The 24,050-nt window shown below is 45.4% G+C and overlaps 1 protein-coding gene across 4 annotated transcripts in view; it reads right to left on the bottom strand.

Annotated features, from left to right (window-relative positions):
* Positions 1 to 24,050, bottom strand: part of PIK3CB (phosphatidylinositol-4,5-bisphosphate 3-kinase catalytic subunit beta) — a 965,971-nt gene that overhangs the window by 402,307 nt on the left and 539,614 nt on the right. For all 4 annotated transcript variants that reach the window (XM_085634521.1, XM_085634524.1, XM_085634523.1 and 1 more), the window contains one exon: positions 17,160 to 17,234. In XM_085634521.1, the coding sequence (XP_085490647.1) occupies positions 17,160 to 17,234 (75 nt within the window). The remainder of the gene's footprint in view (positions 1 to 17,159; positions 17,235 to 24,050) is intronic.

Below are 24,050 nucleotides of genomic sequence, written 5' to 3'. Positions count from 1 at the left end.
AACCACCGTGTAGGTCAGAAGCTGGTCCCAGCACTCCTCCGGTCCATTTGCCCGACTTTACATTTAATATGATCCCGGGCCCTGCACGACCTCGTGTTCTCCTTCGCCCACGGGAACTATCCTTCGTCCTCATCTATCGGGCCTTGATATCCCATGCCCAAGTGTTCTTAGGCCTGCTTTGTCACTTCTGTGGGGGGGACTGGGTGACTCTTCCTCTACACTGCTCCTCAGGCTATTTTAATTTCATTCAACTGTAGCCCAATTCCCTGTGTGCATTTTCTTTAAGATTGCTAATAAACACACAAATGTTTTCTTTCTTTAGCTGCATCCAGACAATTACATGGTTAACACCAAGTCAAGTACAGCCTTGATGTCAACATAACAGTACAAATTACCTAGAGTTTGAATTACTTTTTGATCAGCTGCCAAGAAGTTAAGCAGTGATCTAAGATCGCCTTGCTTTACTTGGGTCAAAATATTAATTTCTATACATACCTGTAGGGTTGTCATTAGAGCTTAGAAAATACCTTTCAGCACTCTATACATGTGGTAATCCTAGACCGGTTCCTCGACGATGGTCTCACTGTAACCGCTGACTCAGGAACCATTGGTGGTTGGAGTAGTTATCCTCAATGCACATAGGGTGCATCAGCGGTTCATTGTAAGTGAAATTGAGCGCAATGCATGCTGTGTGCTTGGATCTACATTTAACATGCACGTTTAACAAGCATTAGTGTTGAGAAGCCAGCGTCAATAAATTTTTTGGACCTTGCAGATGCACTCTGGAGCTGTATTCAGCAGACTCCAGGCTCACACAGTACATTGAAGGGACAAGTCTCTTTTGGAAGCTACTACTTAGAGTGCAGTGGGTCCAACACAATTTGGCAGGCTCACTACAAGACCATACATACCGGTTCCGTAGGTAGCAGGTATGCAAGAACATAATTGCTGGACGTCAAAACACCGTGATACTGGCCTACTCTCGACAGACTAGCTGGCCACACCTCTATTCTTTACTTCCAACAAATATTGCCAGTCTCAGTAGATCAAATGATGGAGGGTACGAGTGGAAAAGTTGAAGACAGACTCTAAAGCACACCTGACACGTTCCAAACACTCTCCACATATCCCGTATTCACCAATTAAAGGCAGCCCAGACTCCGCCTTTACCTTAAAGGCTATCCTACTTCAACTCAATACAATATACATGACAATGCTCAGATCAAAACCAATATTGATCTCCTTCAACTTGAGATGGCCGGAATCCGTAGAGATTTTAAACGGCTATCGATTCATGTGACAAATGCTGAAACAAGAATAAGCATGGTGGAAGACTACACACATAACCAAGCTTAAACACATTCAGAGCCTAGAGCATTCTATTTCACCCCTAAGGAGAGACTTTCCAGAGCAGTAAGATTGCAATCGGAGAAGCAATCTCCACATCTTTGGGCTGCCAGAAGGGATTGAAGATTCTGCCCCATCGGTCGCTGACTTTTTGATCTCCTGTATTACAGAAGTCCTTCAATAGTCCTTTAAAAATGATATCTAGATAGAACCGGGCCACAGGGTCCCAACCTTTAAACCCAAAAACATGACTTTACCAAGACCCTTGATCCTTAAACTTCTGTGTCACCAGTACACGGGACAAATCTGGGCTCACATGAGGAAGGTTAGGGTGATACAGTGGGAAGGTCACAAAATCTGTATCTCTCTAGACCATGCCAGAGACACTGTAATTCACCGAAAGGGGGGTTCCTTTTCATACGAAAGTGACTTATTGAAATGGGAATCCCGTTTTCTTCTACGGCCCCTCAAAATTCTTTCAAAATAACTTTTAAAAGTCGTTTGCAAATCTATCATGAGCCTGCTGACCTCTCAGCCTTCCTGGATAATCACTCCAAATCTCGGATGAACTCAGAATCTCTGCCTGGTCCCTCACCCCCCCCTTTACTCTATTCATGCTCAGTGGGATACTATTCGATCTCAACTACTATGCAAAGGTTCATATATCGGTCCTATGACGGATTCCGTCCTAAGATGGGTGGCATCCTACCGAAGTATAGTTCCATTCATTTCGTAAATTGGGATTATATCACAATGCAGGGTTGCCAGACATGCTCACTTACCTGCTGTGATCTAACTGACATCTAGGAATGTCTGATATATGTTGCATGGATGCATTATTTCTCAACTTGAATGATATATGTTTGGGACATGTCTGTTTGATTTCGACTTCCCGTAATGCTACAGTAATGCTGTAGTGCTTACAAAGCTGTTCCTACTTCTTGTAGTGCTGTAGTGCTATACTTCTTGTAGTGCTGGAGTGTGACAAGACGAAACTATGTACAATGTCCTTTACAGGGCTCATAGTTTCTCCGATATACCCTCTACATTACTGATATCATAGTATTTATATTTCACTTTGCACAATGTTTTTCACTCTATAGGTTCTGCTTGTCCTTATTCCAATATGTCCTGGCCTGTAACTCACTCTCAGTAACTAACCCCTTTTCTCTTCGCTTCTTTTTTCAGATGTTGAGCCCATTTCTATATTTTGGCCAAGGTTAGTCCACTGCCACTGGAATAAAGTTATTAATACACCCACAAGGTTGGTCACACATCTGGGTATGCAGGTCGGGACACATGTCCTACATGATGTACATGTCTCACTTGTCATAATACATGTGTTGCAGCCCCTGCAGCTCTCTCTGCTCAAACTTCTACCTTTACTAGTACGTTTTTGATATAATAATAATCTTGGAAACTGTGGTTGGTTATACTAACGTTTGGTAGGACACTTGAAGCGGTGTTAGAATAGGTTTTGTTATTTTTCATACGCTGTTAACCATACGACGCTAGACAAATGCTGCCTAGACCTCACTCCTGCGGTTCCGCGGTGGTAAGAAATTGGTTTGTTATACCCTGCTTGCAATAGTGATAACATTCTTCTGTTCGACTATGGTGATTTTGATGATCTTCTATGCTACGCTGTCCTTCTGTTGATCCCAGATGGTGCCCTCTGCACTGGCTGTAGCAGCACTTGCTGTTGCCGATTAATTTTGCTCCCCCTTGCAAAATGTCTGTTACAGACCTCCCCTGGTGGGAAGGAGCCCTACTGTTTCTCCAGGCGCATCTGGAAAACGTGCAAGCCCGCATAGTAGCTCTTTTCTCCCTTACACCTCCTTTCCCTCATCCTTCTACCATGGGATATCTACTTCGTCAATTTTGGTCCATTTACATCTGAAGGCTCGCACTTAGACTCATTTAACGAAGGGTCCACTCTTTACTCAGTACCTACCCAAATGTCGGGAATGAAGGTAGTTTCACTAAATGTCAAGGGTTTGAATCACCCTGTTAAGAGAGCCAAGATCTTAGATTATTGTAGGGTATGTCTGGTGACTTAATTCCCCTTCAAGAAACCAAGATAAGCTTTAAATTAGTCCTTCTACTGAGGAAGGACTGGGTTTTGGATGTCACGTGTTACGAAGCGAGAGGAAAGATAAATGGAGTCATCACTCTTATCTCCATGTCGGCCCTGTCCCTAATTGCAGCAGAACATGACACTAGTGGTCGATGGCTGCTTAACGATATTAACCAATCGGGTGGAGTAACTATACATTATGAATATATATGCCCCTAATCTGGATGATCCTACCTTCTGGCATGCAATTAACAAAAATCTTTCAGATATTCCACATGGCTCTAAAATGATTGTAGGAGGAGATTTTAACCTTACTTTAGACCCTGTTCTGGATAGACACTCAGCGTTTAAATTTAGACCTCCCAGGGCGCACAAACAATTGCTTGATATGTGCGCTTCACATAATCTTCTAGATGCCTGGAGACTTCATAACCCGACGGGTAGTGATTTCACATTCTTCTCATCTCCTCACTCAAGCTTTTGTCGCATTGATTGCTTTGTCAACGCCTCCCTTCTTAAAAACATTACAGACACTGATCTATCCACTAGTTATCTCTGATCATGCAGCAATTTCATTGTCTATTCTTAGCCTCACAGATAAAAAAGGGACCCGAAACTGGCGCTTAAATACGGAGATTTTAGACAACGATGCGGACATCGCAGCCCTTAGCAGTGAGATCAACCATTTTTTCAGAGAAAATAAACATTCGGTTGACTCTCCGATAATACTGTGGGATGTGTTCAAATATGCCATGAGGGGTCAAATAATTTTTAAAAATATCTAAAAAGAACGGTGGCATTAAGAGAACCCTTCAATCTTTGGGAGACTAAATTAAACAGAAAGAAGAGTTATACAGGCATTATAGCAACAACTCCCTCCTCCAAGACAAAAGAGTTGAAGTACTCATTCAACTCCATAGTCAGTAAAAGAGCCTGCCTTGGGGTTCACACTCAAAAATCTCATCAATTGGTATCGCATAATAGACCGGTAAATCCCAAGCATCTATGCTCAAATTAGGCAATACCAATCCCTAGCAAATTACTCATATTAAGGATAAGGATGGTTCGAAAAAATTCCGCACCCAGGAGATCCTCGAAGTATTTCATGATTTCTAAAATAAATTATATACCCCACAAAAGCCCTGTGTTAAATCTGTCTCCCAGAAGTTTCTACATTCATTTCCCATGTCTACTGTATCGAAAGAAGACAAATTGAGTTTGGGACGACCAATTGAAATGGAGGATATTATCAAAGCAATCAAAGGCACCGATTCAGGGAAAGCTCCTGGCCTGGATGGTTCTCCCATCGCCTTCTGTAAGACCTTTACTGCCTCGTTCATCAAGTATACTGTAAATATTTTTTACCATTATCTTTTGTCGGGTAAGGTCTCCGGACTGGCTGCTGAGGCTACCATAGTGGTCCTACCCAAGGAAGGTAAAGATCACTCAGATCCAAATAATTTCCGCCCCATTTCCTTATTGAACATGCAGGCAAAAATCTTTGTGAAAATACTAGCAAATCGACTGGAAAGTCACATTCCTGGACTCATCCATAACTTGCAGACTGGCTTTGACAAAGGTAGACTTGCAAGGGATAACATTCGTACTTTGTCACATCGTGGAAAAAGCTACTCTCTTCGCAACAGATGGCCGCAATTGCTCGAGCGGAGGAGGAGTCTTGGCCTTTTTAACAAGCGGTTCTGGAAACACATTACCTCGGTAGCCCCTTTATTAACATGGTCATGGCGCTCTATGCCAATCCCCAAAGCTAATATTAGAATTAATGGCACAACCTCCCCCTTTTTTGACCATTACCAATGAACAAGACAAGGATGTCCCCTCTCTCCCTTACTCTTTCTTCTATCCATTGACCCATTAATTAGGTTTCTTAATGCAGACCTGGGTATCTAAGTACTCCAAGTTGGTACACACACTCAATACGGCTGCATACCCAGATGATTTCCTCATCTTCTCCAAAGATGTTAAATCAGCAATCCCATCTATAATTAACATTATACGTGAATTTTCAGTAGTTTCTAGCAATACCCTCAATAAAGACAAAACGGAAGTGTTACCTTTAAATCCACTTTAACTTCCTTCTCAGCTAGATGATTTGAGCTTTAAGTGGCAACCCACATGTCTCAAATATTTGGGGATTTGGTTTTGCAGGGACCTTACAGACACAGTACTTTTTAACGAATCACACACCATCAACAAAGTGAAAGATCTCTTATCGACCTGGTTACCCAAATATATTTCCTGGTGGGGTAGACTACAGACCCATAAAATGATGATTACCCCAATAGTTAATTTCCTATCTTCCATGCTCCCTCGCAATCTTTCCACCTCTTTCTTCCAAGAAATTTACAAACTTGCCTCTAGATTTCTATAGAGTGACAAGAGGGCACAGCTTACCTACAAGTCTCTCAGGAAACCGCTCGCTTTAGTGCAGTTGTAATTTTCCAAACTGGAAACTATATCATACAGCTTATTAAGCTGCCCAAGGGGCTACCTGCTTTTTTCCAGATTCCTCTAATACTCCACCGTGGATATATATTGAGTGAGAACTGTGCACTCCTTTTAATACAGCCTCTTGCCACTATGTTGAATTTTACGCCAATACAATCTCAACGCATTATTTCTGATACGGATAATGCATTAAGAAGCCTTGATAGACATTTTACCACAGACATTTAGAAGACCGGATGGACATCATTATGGCTTAACCCTAAGCTCAATACGGATATCGAACCCAGCACTGCTTCTGAATGGGCTTCCAAAGGTATCGGATTAGTTAGAGACCTTTACGACGCTAATCACGACCCGCTTCCCTTCTCTAACATATCAGAGAAATACAATCTCAATACAATGGACTTTTCCATATTTTTAAAAATCAAAGTAAAAATATCTAAACTAGTCCTCTATGGTTTATCAATTCCAATTTGTTTTCTAAATGAGAGGAAAAGGTTTGCTTTATTTACGTGATCACTAAAAAATATGCTTTCACTAGGAGGGTAAACTGTGGAGTTCTCATCTACGGTCTTGCTCCACTAAAGCCAAACTCACAAAAAGAAAATCAGACTATCTGACTGTGAAGGTTGAAAAAATGTGTGTGTGTGTGGGGGGGGGGGGGGGGGGGGGGGGGAAATAGGGGAAATGAACAATTCGTCTTGTAAAGACGAGAACCCCTTACTCACCCAAGGGTGACATGCTTCCTCATTGGGTTCCCTCTTGCACACAGTTCCCTGTGTGTACCTCCTCCTTCCAGAGGTACTTTAACACTAGGTCTCTCTAGAGTTCCTGCCTGTATCTCATGTTAAAGGCCTTCAGAAGTTAGTTTTAATTCACCTTTCATATTATTTTGCACTCTGCCCCTCGCTCCATTACATTGGGCAGTGGTTCCCAAACTTTCAACCCATGGCTCGCTTGACCTATTGGTCGTTGGCTGTGGCTCCCCATTATGCTACTTTATTATGTTGGGTGGGAAGATGCAAGTTCGGCCTGAGGAGTACTTCCATATTTCTCCCTGAAAATAATTGGGATGAAGGAATTATAATCATATACGGCTTGAAAGCATGGAAACACGTCCATTACCTGGGAATTACGCCCACAAACCTAAGACCACGCCCACAGGGAACTAGCGTCTAGTCTTGTACAGGTCCAGCCCACAGGCCAAAGAAATAGAAGCCAACAGCGCCCCTTTCCGTGGCTCTTCGGATAGCCATCCACCTAGGTCATGGAGTGTTTCTAGATCTATTTGTGTTGCTTGCATGTCTGTGACCAAGCAGTGCAATATATACATGCGAAAAGTATATCTTTCTGTGGGAGAACCTGTACATCTGGGATTGCTGCAAGGAGGTAGACGCGTGCAGTTTAACATGCACAGATTTTACTGCAACCAAAATAGCCATGGTCATTTTCTCTTTACTATGCCAAAGCCCTGAATAAATATGTGCATTTATTCAACATCTGGCCGATCATCCATGTCATGCTTGTCACATTGTGAGGCTCATCAACGAAGCCCTGGGAAAAATTTCTTCATCTTCAATCACATCAGTTTTAGGAAAGGCAAGTACCAAACACAAGTATGTATGTCTTCTAAGAAATCCAATGTTATGTGTATGGTACATAGAATTTGCCTTTTGGAGCTTTCTACCCCTTCCTAATAAAGGCAAGTGTATTTATGATTACTATAATTGAATTCCTAATACATATATGACTGAAAATAGGAATTTTCATGTCAATCATTTTTTAAAGGCCTCTTGAGGCAGATTAACATAGATATTGTTAGTTTTGTTTTCTTTTAAATGTTTTAATGTTTATTTTAAATGTTGAAACAGTTTTCACTGCTTCTGTCTGCCTTAGTGGGTGTTGTCTGTTGTCCCAGTAAATAGAGCCGGAAGCTTTTGTCCCCACTACAAGAAACAGCAGATTTCTAGAACAATGCATTTTAAATCAAGCAGCTGATTCAATATTCATGTCTGCTGTACATCGTTTTCAGCTGCATGGGCCCATCAATCTGGGAGAAGTCCAGCTGATCTGTGCGCTAAACTAGCCAGAGCGCGAGTGGTATTTAGTCTGCGCGCATGACGTTTGATGGAGCCTTGCATGTTCTTCATTTGCTACCTTTAGAAAACTTCACTGAAGAAGTTACACACAGGAGCTAAACAACTTGAGTAATGTGCAAATAGAGAGCAGCGAAAGATTTCGCACCCCCCACCACAACTATCTTTAGCTTTGGGAAATCTGCCAAACAAACGGCACAGAGCAAAATGCTCCATTTTATTTTTTATTTTCAAGAATGGTGATATTTTTTGTGTAGAATTAAAAGCTTCTTAGAAATTGTCAGACATGAATCTGTTCCAAGTATTAGTGGCAACACCCTTTAAATACTGTAAAAAGCCACAATGTGGTATTCTAATGTGGTGGTTTCACAGTTTTTCAGCCTGGATAAAAGGCTAAGCTGGCTCCCGATATTCTTAGATTTATCAGCTAACTCTGGTAACAGCTGTAGTGGGCCAGAGGAAAAAGAGTCTAACAGTTGGTGCCCTAATTAGTTGCCGGTGATTCCCAAACTCGGTGCGTGGTGCCCCTGGCTAGTTTTGCCAGAGCACCAGGGTGCCGCAGCGCACAGATTGGGAACCACTGACATTGGGGAATTCAAAACACCTCACACTCCTCTCCTGCGGGAGAGTTGTAGCCCACACTGTGTACCTTGAGGACACAGTGTGCAAGAGGGAACCCAATGACGAAGTATGTCACCCTTGGGTGAGTGAGGGTTCTCGTCTTTACAAGACAAATTGTTCATTTCCCCTATATATCCCCCCCCACACACACACATTTTTTTAACCTTCACAGTCAGATCGTCCGGTTTTCTTTTTGTGAGTTTAACTAAAAAATATTACTGTTACACAAATTTGTCAATCGTGGAAAAGTGAAAGGATAAGTTGCCCACCAGGATTTGAACCATCAGAATTCAGCAGAGCACCAAAGTCATGGAGCACCTATGGCATGTATAGACTGTGCTTCAGACCACCAACATGCAGTAAAGCACGTGTGGTGAAAAGCAATTGCTTCTATGAAAAGGCCAGCTTCCCTGAAAGCTTTGCATCTTCATTTATAACTGATTCCTTCTTAAACTAGCTTAAGAAAATAAAAGGAAATAGTGAATAGCAACCCACATTTTCAACCAGTAAGCTTGCATCAAGGTTTTTTCATCCATGTTCATATTTTTCTGCCACCCTAATCACTTGGCCATATTCAAACTTTCACTTCTTAAGTACTGTTCTTCCAAATATATCAATTCTGGATACTCAAAATTCATGCATGCATCTGTTTTTACCTTCCTGAACAAAAGCATATTTCTCCCTTTATGTCGCAGCACTCCCAACTTATGCTTTGTTTTCTTTATATGTGTAGCTTTCTGGCTCGTCTTTATTTGGGTTTCTTGCCTTCTCTTTTATACCCTTTCTAGTTTGAATCTTCAATGTCGCTTCCGTTCATTTGTTCTTCTTGCTCCCAAACTGTGCCACAAGATTATTTTCACATTAAAAACTTTCAAGACATTTCTGATTAAATCTGATTAACCTTGTACCCGAGATTGTAGACCGGTTTATTTCTCATTTTGTACCATTTTTTCTCATTATGCAGGGCTTCAGATATAAGCACTATAATAAATTAGTGAATACATAAATATGCTGTACATCGGTGTTCCTTGTATTTGGCCATCTTGACTTAAGGCTCCTTACAGTGCATACCGTCACTCTGTTAACAATATAGAAAATATGGTCACCAATATTTTATCCTCAATGAAACAGGTTGAAAAGGCTGCAGTCTAGTGACAGGGCTAAAGGAATGCCTTTGGTGATAGTCGAGCCACAAAGCAACAATTTACCAACATGTTACAACCGGCATTGGCAAAAAAGGGAGGCTTGTCACAAGAGGCAGGTAAACGACCAAAAACCTTAAAATTAGGTGCTTCAGAAGTCTTAAGATTTTAAAGTATAGGAGGGCGTGGCCAAGATGGCGGCATGAACGGATGCACCTTGCCACTGCTGCATCCTCACCCGGCCAGTAGCGCTGAATCAGAACCCCATCCAAAGCTCGGTTGCCATCAGAGAGAGAGTACGCACAGCCAGGAGCTGGGGCAGCGCTTGGGAGGTGGAGAAACAGTCCTGGTGCGAGGCAGTGGGGTAGTCGCTGCCCACCTATCTCTGCTGCAGAATCAGGGCGGGTGCGGAGCGTACCACGGCGGAGCTGTAGCTGCCTCTGCTGGGCCTGACTGCGCTGGCCTTCATTCAATGCCACTGGAGGAGGCTGCCATACTTGATACCGGAGTGCTGTTGCAGGGACTCTAGCGGGGGGCCCGCAACAGTAGGGCCTTCCACGTTAAACAGACGGAGGTTGCTGCACTTGGCACACCTGCGGCCTACACACATCACCAGGAGGCCTGCGGCTGGTGGTTGTGGACTGGGTAGGGCAGCCCGGATCTCTGGAGCGGGCAGCCCGGATCTCTGGAGCGGGCGGCCCGGACCTCTGGAGCGGGCGGCCCGGACCTCTGGAGCGGACGGCCCGGACCTCTGGAGCGGACGGCCCGGACCTCTGGAGCGGACGGCCCGGACCTCTGGAGCGGACGGCCCGGCCCAGTTTACACCCTGGGACGCACGCGTGGAACCTAGGATCAGGCAAAAGAGGAACTAGCAGGGGGAGACTAGAGGAGTTGGATGGTGGCCTAGGAGATCATGGGGCTCCGGGCCAACTGTTTCCTAACCTGTGAGACAACCCAAGACCCTGAGCACGTAACCAGATGCCGGATGAAGAACTGAGCTGCTGCAGGTGGGAGTGGCAGACTGACAACCGGTGGGCCTGCTCAGTTAGGAGAGGGGCCGAAGTCTCTCTCCCCTCGTGCCCCTCCGACATGGGAGAGCACTAGTTGAGATTAGTACACAGCCTGGGGGCCCTACTCGCGCTGCATAAATGGAGCCCTGACCGTTAAGGGCAACCCTACGAGGTGGAGCCTGGTGGGTACTGGGCCTGGTACTGGTGCCCTTCATCTCAGCTATCCCTGCGGCTCCTTCCCTCTCCCCCCCCTCTTTGGAGCTTCCGCGCAGCCTCGTGGGGTGGCAGCTGGGTCACAGTGGACATTCTGAGAATAGTCATCTCCATGGTCTGCATGGCCTGGGCCCCCCATAATTAACTGTGAGCACAGTAGCGAGAGGTCAGGGGCCTGGCCTGGAGAACTGCCAAAAGAGTGGGCACAGCAGCACTCGTGGAATGTTCGGACAGGTCCAAGGATCAAACGGTAGCTAATGCAGACATACCGCCTCCTCTGGGCAGTTCCTGCTTAGCCATCTCCACTACTACGGCAACAGGTCACCAGTGGGACTGACCGTCTGAATCCATCTACCCACCTTGTCCATGTCCTGATACCTCTGCCCAGCTGCGACGGGTATCGGACCTGGAAGGGACCAATCAGGGCAACACTGCCTCAGTCAAGACTAAAAAAAGAGCGTAACGTTTGGGACATGCTCCTCAAGACCCCCGGTAAAGCACCTGGTGAGAAGACCGGAATGGGTGATCCGAAGTCAGCAAGCAGAGGAGACAACCCCGAGAGCCTGGTGACCTGCGAATTCCTCGAATCGCTCTTTGTTTCCATTCGTGAAGACCTGCAGGCTGTAAAGAAGGATCTGGCCTTCAATCTGAGGGAAGCCTGACGAGACATTAACAAGGTCGGGGAGAGAGTGGCTGCCCTGGAGGAAGGTAACACTACACGGGATGAAGAAATAGAGACTCTACAACAGGAAATAATTCTGCTTCAAGAACAGATTGAGCTACAAGCCCACTCCGAAGATCTTGAAAACCGGTCCAGAATAAATAATATTAGCATCAGGGGGTCCCAAAAGCATTGGAGGGCTCGTACTTGGAGGAATACCTACAAACCTTGCTTAGCTCAGTCCTGGGCACCACAGCTGAGAACGAAATCAAACTTGATTGAGGTCATTGTGTGGCCCCCCCACCCCAGGCACCACGGCCCCCAACAGACATCTTGGTCTCTGTGCATGACTGCAAAACCAATAGCACAAGTTACTTACTTGTGCAACGATATATCGGTAAGAGACATTAGTTAGTGATAGATTCCTTACCTTAGAATATCCCCAGGCGTCAGACTGGATCGGGATAGTTTGTCAGCACTACCCCTGTGCGTCGGCAGGCGTCATCGTACGGCTCCGCGTATGTCGCTGGTGTCGTATCCACCAAGATGACTTCGTCGGAGCTACTTGGATGCACCCACGCGCGCTGACGTCAGTTCTGTACACAACTTTTCCACGCCAGGAGCGCAGAGCCATGCCAGAGACCAACTACTGGTGCAACAGAACTAGGGCCCTAAAAGGGAGGACCTGAACCCTAGATAACAGTTCGCAGAACGGGGAGGATGGGCTGGCGGTAAGGAATCGATCACTAACTAATGTCTCTTACAGATAGATTGTTACACAAGTAAGTGACTTGTGCATCTGAAAGAGACATCGCTCTTCCTCTACCGCTCACTGATCGCGGGATGTGGTGGAGGGGGTGGGCGGTAACTCCCCTGCGGCGCCGTTGGAGCCTCTGTCGTTGCCTGCGGCCTACCCACCCTTTCCAGACCCGCACGCCAATTCGGACAAGGTGCAGGCCTTTGTCAGCCTTGCACCATGTTTGCCCCGACCCAAGGGTCCTAAAGCGTTTCAGGGTGCTATTCGCCTTATCACCAAAGTGGTGTGTACCATCAAAGGGCATGTTTAACAGGGTGTTCTGGACATCCCCAGCTGTTCTCCATCTTAAGGGACGTCTTCTGGCCCTCCGATTACAGATAGGCTCTTTCCATCTTAAGCTAGCATCGATCTATGCCCCAAATGAGCGCCAAGAATCCTTTCTAACTGACTCCCTCGCCAGGGTACTCCATTCCCCAAATGCAGCTCTTATTGTTGGGGGAGACTTCAATCTTGTGATGGATGCACAGCTTTCTCTCCTGAGGGCCGGGTCTGGCTAGCTGAGTGCAGCTTAAGGAACTAATGGAACTCTCAGCAACCTAAAGAGTGAGACTACACTTTTTACTCAGCAGCCCACAAGACATATGCTCGACTTGATCCTTTCTTGGCTTCCCCAGCGGATTGGGACCGAGTGACAACCTCCACTATCAAACCATGTACACTGTCCGATCATGCACACGTCACTAACCCATCAGACACCCCTCTCTCTCTCTCACAGATCTCTGTCTGGCGTCCCCGCAGACTATGCTACACTCTCCGGCTACAGTCCTTGCACTCCTTCAGGAATACCTGACCCTAAATGACACTAGCTTCACTGCACTCTCTTCGGTGTGGGAAAAGGCCTGAAACTGGTAGCCCGGGGAGAACTCCTTGCTTAAGCAGCATTCAAGAATACGGCGCAAGAGGAATAGCTCTTGAGACGAGGGTCCTAGAGCTAGAATCCCTTCACAAGCTCACAGGCATGCCCCGGGTCTAGAGAGAGTTGGAGAAAAAGCATCTTGACCTAGTTAGGGCTGATTATTCTGTGCTACACCTCCAACACAAGTTTTATCTAGGAGGTAACAAGGGGGGGGGGGGGGGGGGTGGGGGGGGGCGGGGTTGCATGCTAGCATCTCAGCTACGTAGCAAGCAACATGCAAATTCAGTACAGTCTGATATCTCGGGGGGGGGGGGGGGGGTGAGGTGAAAGACGTCGATAGCATCGTGGCCATGTTTCAGGCATATTACGCAAAGCTCTATTCTGAAGAAAGCGGTCCATCCGCAGACTACCAGGCATATCTCGGTGGGGCGGCAATTGCACTACTAAAAAACACTACATTTCTCTGCTCCTGACAGGTTTAGCTCAGCATTTTATAAGACCTTCTGCCCCAGAACTTGCCCCACAACTTAAGCGGCTTTTTAATTCCTTTGCTGACATGGGCTCCTTATCAGAATCTATGCTAGAGGCCTCTATGTTTGTCATATCCAAGAAAGTGAAAGATTTGAAGCAGTGTGGCTCATACCGGCCTATCTGGCTATTAAACATGGACGCGAAGCTATTCGCAAGAATCCTAGCCCATGGTCTTAGCCCACTTATGCTGGGATTTATCGGCCAAGCCGGGTTTATTCCCTCTCGCCAAAGCAGCGATAACACAAAACGCTTCTGCCATCTAATAGATACAGTATACCAGTCACACGAAGAGCCCTTGCTGTTTGCCATCGACGCAGAAAAGGCATTTCACTGAGTACACTGGCCTTACCTCTACGAAGCCCTCAAACGTTTTGGCATCAGTGAACACTTCAGGCGATGGATCTGGAGCATCTACAGCGCTCCCCACGCGGCGGTTAGAGTGAATGGCGTCAGGTCTAGTAGGTTTTCAGTCCAGCAGAGCACACGGCAGGGATGTCCACTCTCCTCGCTTCTCTTTGCGCTCTACATGGAGCCTCTGGCACAAAGACTAAGGGACAACCCTAGAGTGGTGGGCATTCCATTTGGCACGGATCAACATCCTATCAGTTTATATGCAGAAAATGTCATCCTCTCGATCACACAGCCTTTGACCTCTCTCCCTGTGATCATTACAGAGTTATGAGACTTCAGGTGATCTCGGGCTTCAGGGTGAACATGCAAAAATCCCAAATTCTAAACCTTAGCATAGCCACGGACACTAAGCGTGCATTGCAGACACAATGTAATTTCCACTGAGTCACTGAGGGACTTCCATATCCAAGCCTTGCTTTGGCGAGCAGCTTTACCAAAACCGCTGTGGCAAACTACATATCTCTGATCGCCCAGATCTGCAAGGATCTAACGCACTGGCAACGACTACCACTCTCATGGCTCGGCCTCACAGTGTCCATGAAAATGAATATCCTGCCATGCGCTCTATATATATTCCATATGCTCCCCCTGACCCCACCGCCCGATATGATTCGCACACTCCAAAAAGACATTGATGATTTTATGTGGGGAGGTAAGAAGCCCAGACTACAGAAACAACGCTTGCAGCGAACGAAGCAGGACGAGGGCCTTGTGGTGCCCATTCTATTGAGCTACTACCAAGCAGCCCAACTTCAGTATCTTGTGGAGCAGAACCGTCCGCTCACCAAAAAGCATTGGGTTTTTATGGATTAACAGTGGTGGACTCCCACATGTGGAGAGCAGTGTGACTGCCCCGGCACCATAGGGCCTGGGGCCTCTACTCCTCACCAGTGACAAGTCAAACTCTTAAAGTTTGGGATAAGGTAGTGACCACTGCTGGCCTCACCTAATTTCCATTGCCCATGATGCCCCTATTTGCAAATCCAGACTTCCTCCCCGGGCTAGACGCATGGCAACTTCAGACGCTGGACTGAAGGTGGCTGTAAACCCATGGGATACCTTCTTGACCAGGAAGGTCTAATTGCATTTGACCAACTCAAAACGGACTACTCTCTATAGAAGGCATACCGGTTCACCTACACACAATTGCAACACTGGCTATTCAGGCCCGAAGTACATACAGGGGCTCGCCGGCCGATGACTCAATTTGAAAAATGGCTGTTTCTTAAAGCAGATGACAAGAAACTAATCACAGAGATATCTCCATCTGACTAGGACAGCTGGTCATCACAAGACTCCTGGGGCAATCCAATGGGAAACAGAACTAGGCAGAACCCTGTCGGACAAAGAATGGGAGGACATCTTTTACAGAACTCGCCACACAGCGCACACCCAAACAGCATATAAGGTAATTTCTTACTGGTACTACACAACTGCCCGCATCCAGAGGTGGAACGAACAGTGCACTGGGAACTGCTGGCGTGGCTGGGGCAGCTCAGGGACATTGCTCCATCTCCTCTAGCACTGCCAAAAACTGACTTCATACTGGGACCAAATCCTAGACGACATCGCTACTGCTTTTAATACCACGATCCCCCGATTTCCAGGTTCTACAATCCTGGGGCTTCCCAATGCACTGACATTCCCACTTCGCACCAAAAGAGGGAAACAGATAGCCCTTGCACTGAACGCAGCACTCTGGAAATCTTGTCTTCCTGGGGCACTTCTAGAACCCCCAATCACAGGCACTGGCTACATCAACTATGGCTTCTAATCGGTATCGAGAGACTGTCCATGGTTCCTGCAGCTGATGGCTCTACATATGTCAAGATATAGGTCCCATTCATTTCAATTCTTTCTACAGAATTCAGGGAATTGACGTGCCAGACATACCTGCGCATTTTAAGATTGCTCCCAGCCCCCAGGCACCAAAGGAACAGAGGGATCACTGACAAACTGACCAGAGGGGCCCGGAAGATTGAACAAACAGAATACACACGTCTATCAGGTCGTCGCTCTGAGGGTTACAGTGAGGAGAGGGGGGGGGGGGGGGGGGGGGGGAGAACAGGGAGGTTTCCATGTTAATGTTTACACCTGTCGTTCCTTATTGTTCTTTGTAGATGAAAATCATTTTTCATGATGGACCACTGCTACACGCCGCTGATATTTGATGGTGCAGTATGAATGAGGCCGGCCTGAGGGAGTTGTAGGCGACTTATGTTCACACTGCTCTTGACACACCTTGCATAAATACGCGGCTGGCCCTGTCTGGATTGTTGGCGGCATGCTGTGTACAATAAAGATTGTGTTGATAGTAAAAATATTTTATCCTAAAATGTTAATGCATAGGAAAATGTTATAAAAAATAAAAAAAGGAGCATAGGTGATCGGGTACTCTTATTCGGGAAACGGGGACGCACCTCTTCCAGGCTGCAGGAAAATCCAACTCGGCTGGTAGAGAAAACACATTATTTGGTCTAAAACCATGAAGGAGACTAGGATGCTGGACATTACAAGTCTACACATGGGTGGAAATATGAGCTATAGCACACATCTACAAGGGCACCATAAATGTTCTAAAGTGTGTGAGGGAGGGGAGAGTGTTGTTTTGAGGGGAGTAATCCAATGAGAACTGACTAGAATAAAAAAGTCATGACATAAGAGATCGGCAACACTACTAGTTGATTACTTATTAGTTGCTCTTACCAACAAGCTACTTGCCAAAATACATTTTGTCAATCCTTTAGAAGTGGTTTTGAGACTAAGAAGCACTACCAAATAGTGAATCTAAAAAAAAAAAAAAAAGTTTCTACAAATCTAGTAAATCATGACTAATTCAGTTGCATTAGTTTGGTACAAGAAGACATGTTCAGACAAAAACAAACAAGCAAAAATGTGCACGCCTTACTTTGACAGATTCTTCTGTGTTGACTTTCACCAGCACAATTTTGAAAGGGTTGTTCACATCCCATACGCTCTTGGTCTGCAAAAGCAACCTAAAGTAAGTCACCCGCCATGAAAATGTTATAAGTACTTTGACAATCACACCTTAAACATTGGTCAAAATGCTTAATTTTTTCGAGAGAAAAGAGTGATCATAGATTTAAGAGCTCAAACAGTTAAGTGCATTTTTAGTAAGCAGCATTAAATGATTACAGAAAAATAATATACCGCTTACTGTAGTTGCCTTCTTCATGCCTTATTCTTAACTTCAGCATGGATCACCAGTAGTACACCTGGGAGGTGGGATAACAACTTGAAACGACTATCCATGGATAAAATAGTATTATTTTCTTCCCTACACTATTACAGCATACTGTTGGTAAAGAATCTACCACAAATTGGCAAATTCACATTCACTTTCTGACTCCCTACCTGTCAATAGCAACAGGCGTGGATCATTACTAACCCATGTCTTACTTTTCAGTTTTACCTTTTCGCCGAGTTATAGCCTCATCTTCCCCACCCTTCTCAACTGGCCTATGGAAATAGTTACTCTTGCTTATGGTCTGGTAATGTATAACCTGTGATGTAGCCAACATCAGGTATGCTATTGGTTTGCATTGGTCAAAGTTAACACCCTCATGACAGCCTATTTTTATGGATTTTCAAGACCTACCGGCAGCTAAGGGAAAAAGCTTAAGCAAAAAAGAATCTCCAAAAGTAAGACACATTGTTGTGCTCCTGCTTGAATAGGGCAAAGCAGGATTTTCATAGTCTTCGAGGTATTCTTGCCACTGGATTAGAGCTGTTGTTTGTAGTTTCACATTCTTCTTTGTGGTCAAAAGTTCAGAGCAGGAAGAGCCTAATTTGCTTGAAGGCTGAAGTTGCGTCCTGGCGAAACTTAAGCATCCTGTCGTTTCTTGCAGAAGTTTAAAAAATGACTAAGTCTCAAATTTCTCCAACAGCTGAGAAAGTTCCTTATGGTTACTCCTGCAGTTCTCTGGTCTTCAGGGCCGGCTTCGAAGCACCAGGCTTCTTCCAACTAGGGTTCCTGAGTGAGTAGTCCTACTTTTTATGTCTCTGTAGCAGATAACAGAAGGCCAACCACTTGACACCCAGAAAACCGTTTCAGTCCCTGGTTTCCTACAGGGATTGAACGTTCTGGGAAAGTATTTTTTTCCTCTAACAGCCAGGCTCAGCCTTCTTCCTTCTGGGTGTTTCTTCTCAGGTTCAGGAACCATCTAAGTGGGTGGTGGTTAAGTGCCAGACAAATCTAGAGCCAGTGACTGAAACTTTTCCTACATCAATTATTTGAAGAAGTCAAGAGAAATAAGAGGACGATTATTTAAAATATACATGGTTTTTTCCCAGCTCAAAGTACTACACAAATCCAGACTTATTTTCTTTGATACCCGGAAGGAGGTGTAGAAATGTTTGGCTGAACTGAAAAACAACCTCTGGTGCACAAGCAAGGAGCCAGGAAGGACATGCTAAGGATGACCCTTAGGACCACAAACATAGGAAATCCTAGACATTACAAGAAATTAGTTCACCTGTACAAGAGACTGAACTGAGCAGGCACACAGACCTGGAAATGAGAACAGTGACTCAAACTCTGATAGGGATCGGGGCATGCACACTGCAAGGAGTAAACTCCTACTATTATGCTGAGGGGCTGGTATTGAACGGGTTTGTGAAAATAGAACACAAACCCTACTACTATAGATAAGGTACTTGCCCACCATGGTATAGGGAGACATGTTTGGCTAAGGCACATAGTTTTTCAAGAGTTATCTTTTTATTACTTTCTTCAGGTTTTAGCAGCAAGGTGGGGTGAAAGACCTTTCTGATGTTGGGAGGGCAGTGAGTTTATGTTACAGATTTGCAGACAGGTTGGCCCCGAAACACACATCATATACTCATGTCACACATCAGGGACATGATGAGCCCATGAGAACACCATCAAGGAACATCAATAGTGTGGAATATAAAATTAAGAGTGGAGTTGTGACAAGACAAAGCGACAAAGACAAGCCCTAATTCTACTGTAACATACACACATACTGGGAAATTAACACAAATTTCCAGTGAGACGGAAATACATGTTAATAGTACATACTGGCTTCACAGAGGGTACTCCGAGGAGGCTATACTGGCCACAAGGTCAGATCTTCAAACATGAATGGACCAAGCAGGATCCTAGGTAGACAAGAGGTTAATGTCCATAGTGTATGCACCGTCAAGCCTACACAGACGCACACTAGACGACATTAGCTCCTTACATCTAGAAATAATGCTTTCACAACATAGTCAAGTCAAGATTTTAGAAAGGTAATGTCCACAGAGATCAAAAGGCATGCGCATATTAACAAACACATCTACTCCACTAGCTCAGCATGCAAGGGACATGGGGCTTACTGATGTTTGGGAGCTGAAACACTTCAGAACAAGGCTATGCATATTACTCTGAGGTGCAGAGGTCTTTCTGGAGACTAGATATTTTCTTCATCCAGGTGTTGGAGATTCCATGTAATAAGAATGTGGAACACTCCACAAGGGGCATCTCTGCCTGCTCCCTACTGCTGATGACGGTAGGCAGAAGCAATTTACTCCAAAATACAACCTGGCTCTTAGATAACTAGTAACTTAAGGACAGAGAAACTGTTAAAAACATAACGGAGACTTTTTTGCCACAGTACTTGCCTGTAGGCTCATTCAGGTACTCTCCTTACTGGTCCACTCAGATCAGCACAGCTTCATGCTGGCCTGAAGCACAAGGTACTATATAAGGTGCCTGCAATTATACTATCCCACTGCAAAGATATTCAGGAGCCCTGTGCTCTTTTCCTGGTCTTCTTTGAGAAAGTGTTTGATACTGTAGGCTGGTCCTTTCTCAACGAAGTTCTGGAGTGGGTGGTCTTTGGCCCCCGTTTCTGTTGGTACGTGAAACTACTAAACTGTGACCTGGCTGCCCAAGTGAGTGTCAATGGGGTGCTCCCCAACCCCTTTCCCATCAAAGAGGCACTAGACAGGACTGCCAACTCTCCTTTCTTCTCCCTGGCCAAGGAGCTCCTGGTGTTGACTTAACAGATGTGATGTGCAAATATGAGGCTGGAACTGGGATGGTGGTGGTAAGGATAGAATAACATTATATGCAGACAAAGTCCTCCTATAACTGTCACAGCCCCAAACTGTCCAGATAACACATTCTTCAGCTCCTAGAGCTTTATGAGGAGGCATCGGGACTGCAAGCTAATTGATCTAAATTTTTACTGATTCCCCTTGACGGAGACTCAGAGGTGACTATATGGCAAGTGTCCATTCCAATACCAAGGCTCAGCTTTCAATACCTGGGGGTGCATGTTGCGCTGGAACGGAGCTTGACGTGGAGCCTCAATCTTCCTCCTCTTATCTCCGGTTGGAAGAGTGACTTCAAACGATGTCAGCAGGGTAACCTCATTCAACATGATGATCCTTCAGTTCCCTTTGCTCATTACAAAATTTCCCGCTCCTGATCACAACCTATTGGTTTTGAAACCTGTTCGTCCTGATCCATTCCTTGTAATGAACAGGTCAACCTACAAGCATTGCCCTGGGCAAATGATGGCCATCGACATATGAGAAGGGAATGGGCTTGGTTGATGCCTGGCTATACTATTGAGCATCGCAGCTACTGGTAATTAATGACTGGCTGAATGGAGACTGGGGGAACCCTGCATATGAGATGGAGCTGGATCTTCAGGGTCTTAATAACGTCCTGCACCTGCTCTGAGGCCGGCCCATTCCACAGAGTCTTCCTGAGCGGAGCAGAATAGTCTTCATGAACTGGTGATCGGCGCTGCACATGACTGGGTGTTATAAAAGGCCCATGCAACGGACTCCTCTCTGGAGAGGACAATGGCTCAGCCACGTCTCGCAGTTCAGCAGGTTTGCCAGATTGGGTCACTTACCCAGGGGACGCCTGGCATTGACCAGTGATGAAATCATCCAAAGTGCCGAAAACTGTATTTGCTCTCTCCACCACTCCGTTCCATAAATACTTGCAGCTCTGACAAGCGTGTGAATTCCACCACACAGATCTACACAATCACCTTGAACATAGCCCTCTTGAGGTCAACCTCCTGATGGGTCCTTTGGGGAAAGATTTCCCAGATTTACAAATCACTGGTGCTCCAGACACGTTCACACCCCTCAAACACAGTGAGTGGGCCCACTAGGCGAGGCTGACTGGAGGAAAGCCCAAAAAGGCCCCTGGTCCTGTCCCATTTCTGCTCAGCAGAGACTTATTCAATTACACATATAACTTATCTTACACCCTGCCAGCAGTGGCATGCCTGTTGACTTGATGCGCCTGACTGTTTCAGATGCTCGCCACCGAAAGCAGAGCTCTACCATATGTTCTGGATTTGCTCAGCAATTGTATTCTACTAGAAAGCCATTGAGTTGTTGCTGACCTGGGTGCTGGGGACACCCCTCAACCTGACCCCTAGAACTGCGCTGCTGGGTATCATGGAAGGCCCACTTGGCGAGCGCACATTGGTGAGGCTGGCTACTCTCCCGCTCAAGAGGGATATTGCTAGTCATTGGAAGGCAGTGCAGGAACCCAACATATCGAACTGGCAGGCTGCCATGGACTAGTGTGCAAAGATGAAGGAACCTAACTAAAGAGCCAGAGGTTGCCCTCATAAGCATGCAAAAATATGGGGACAATGGTGGGAGTATGTGGGATTGTTCAGTGATTATGGAGAAATGAGAGGTGTCTTTCTACACTACTTTACTCGGAAGTTGCAATGTTTAAAATGGTGCCAAAGGGGCATTTCTGCATTGTGCTCTAATATTACAAACAATAATGTTTTTTATAAAAAAAAAACTACCAGAGTCCACAACAACAGTTTACAGATTAGTGGTCAATCTCTTCACATGCGATACATATAAGACTGCGCAGAGAGACAGGCCAGAATATGGCTTAAAGAGAGCAAGGTTTGAAAATCTAAGCGCACTGGAAGTATAAGAAAAAGAGACAAATGAGCAACATTCCCAATCAACAAGAAAACAATAAAACTAGATCTACACAGGAAGCAAACAATATAGCTTAAAGACGTTTAAACAAAAAAAGGCTGTACAAATTTGGGGATAAAGCACAGCATCTTCTCGTCTGGCTAAATAGAAGACTGGAAAAAGCAAGACGGATTTGTGAGATCATAATAAAGCAGGAAAGACTATCTTCACAGATCAAGAGATCATACAAGTCTTTGACCATTTTTCCTGAGAGCTATAGATGGTGAATGATATAAGAGGAGGGAACTATATAAAAACCCTTTTAAATAGACCAACAGATCCCTAAACTAACAAGAGGAAGAAAGGGAAACCCTTTTTGAAGACATTGCACTTCTGACCACAGAATCATCCCCCTTAAAATAGAAACCAAATCTGGATCACCAAAGGGGGGGGGGGGGGGGGTCTGTGGAATGGGCGCTCAGAATAAAGACTTCTGCTTGACTGAGTGGGCAGAATGTCCTTCCTGTTGCAACTGACAGTCAAGGAAGAGTGCTTCATAAACATGTGTGTGTATATGCTCTCGTCGCAGCCTGATAATGTCGAAAACAGGCACCCTGTGTCCCTACGCAGTAGTAGCAGCCTTTGCCCTGATGAAATTGGCCCTCAATCGTTCCAGAAGCTGCTTCTTGGTCATTTCATTGTAGATCTTCATGCAGAGGACTATCCACCTTGACAAATTCCTACACTTTCTTGTATTTCTTGGTCCGAAAACCCCCCACAAAAAGATCAAACTGAAAATGTTGGTGCAATCGATGATACAAATCAATACTTTTCTGGGGGTCCAGCCAATGGAATCTCTCCCATCATTCAAGGGGTGAGGCGGAGGAAAGAGCATTGGGAGGGTGATCGATTGCCCAATGTGAGAAGTGGTCATGACAACAAAAAGGCATTGGTCATCCACACCAATTTCTCTGGGAAAAATGTGGTGTAGGGCTGCTGCACCAAGAGAGTCTGAAGATCACTCATGTGACAGGCTAAAGTAATTGCGACACAGCAGTCTTCAGAGTGCAAAGATGCAATGAGCAGCTGTGCATCGACTTGAAGGTAGTATACGAGGAATGTCAGGACCTCACTGTGATATCACGAAGGGTTCAGGGGAAAACGTGTGCTAAGCCTTTCAGGAATCTCCTCACAACAGGACGGCTCGTCCACTAAACGCAAAAAGGGCGAAACGACCAACAAATAACCTTTAATGGTGCCCTGTGCAACTCCTTGCTGGGCCAAAGACAAAACAAACAATAAGACATCCAATAGTTTGGCTTTTAACAAGTCTGTGTTGGAGACACTACATCAGGCTACTAATTTCTTCAAGAACACCAGCCTAAATAGACGTGAGGGGCATCCTGCAGCAAGGAAAACATTCACAAATGTCCCAACCTCAAAGAAGCAATAAAGTCAACTTCAGCCACTCATTTTCCACTCATTAAGGTGGAGATTGGGTGGGCCCAGGTGTAAAACTCCGCTCTGCTGCTATGACACAAGGTTCTCATGAAGCGGAAGTCTGATGAGGGGAAAGATGCACTTCACCACAGGTTTCAGATACCTGTCTCCTGGCCCAATCTGGGGCAACAAAGATGACGTATGTTCTATTCATGATCTTCTTCAGAACTGTAGACAGGAGAGGTACAGGTGTAAAGGCGTATAGGAATGCTGTGCTCGACTGTAGATGGAATGAGTCTGCCAGAGATCTTCTTGGGAACTCCGATGCACAAAATTAGTGATACTGTGCATTCTGTGAGGTGGCAAAAATATCCAGCCAAGGTTCTCCTCATTGTTGGAAGATGCCCTGTGTACCACC

The sequence above is a fragment of the Triturus cristatus genome, chromosome 11 (assembly GCF_964204655.1).
Source record: "Triturus cristatus chromosome 11, aTriCri1.1, whole genome shotgun sequence".
NCBI classification, from domain to species: domain Eukaryota; kingdom Metazoa; phylum Chordata; class Amphibia; order Caudata; family Salamandridae; genus Triturus; species Triturus cristatus.
Note: the sequence above shows the minus strand (reverse complement) of the source record. Positions and strands in the feature narration are given on the sequence as shown.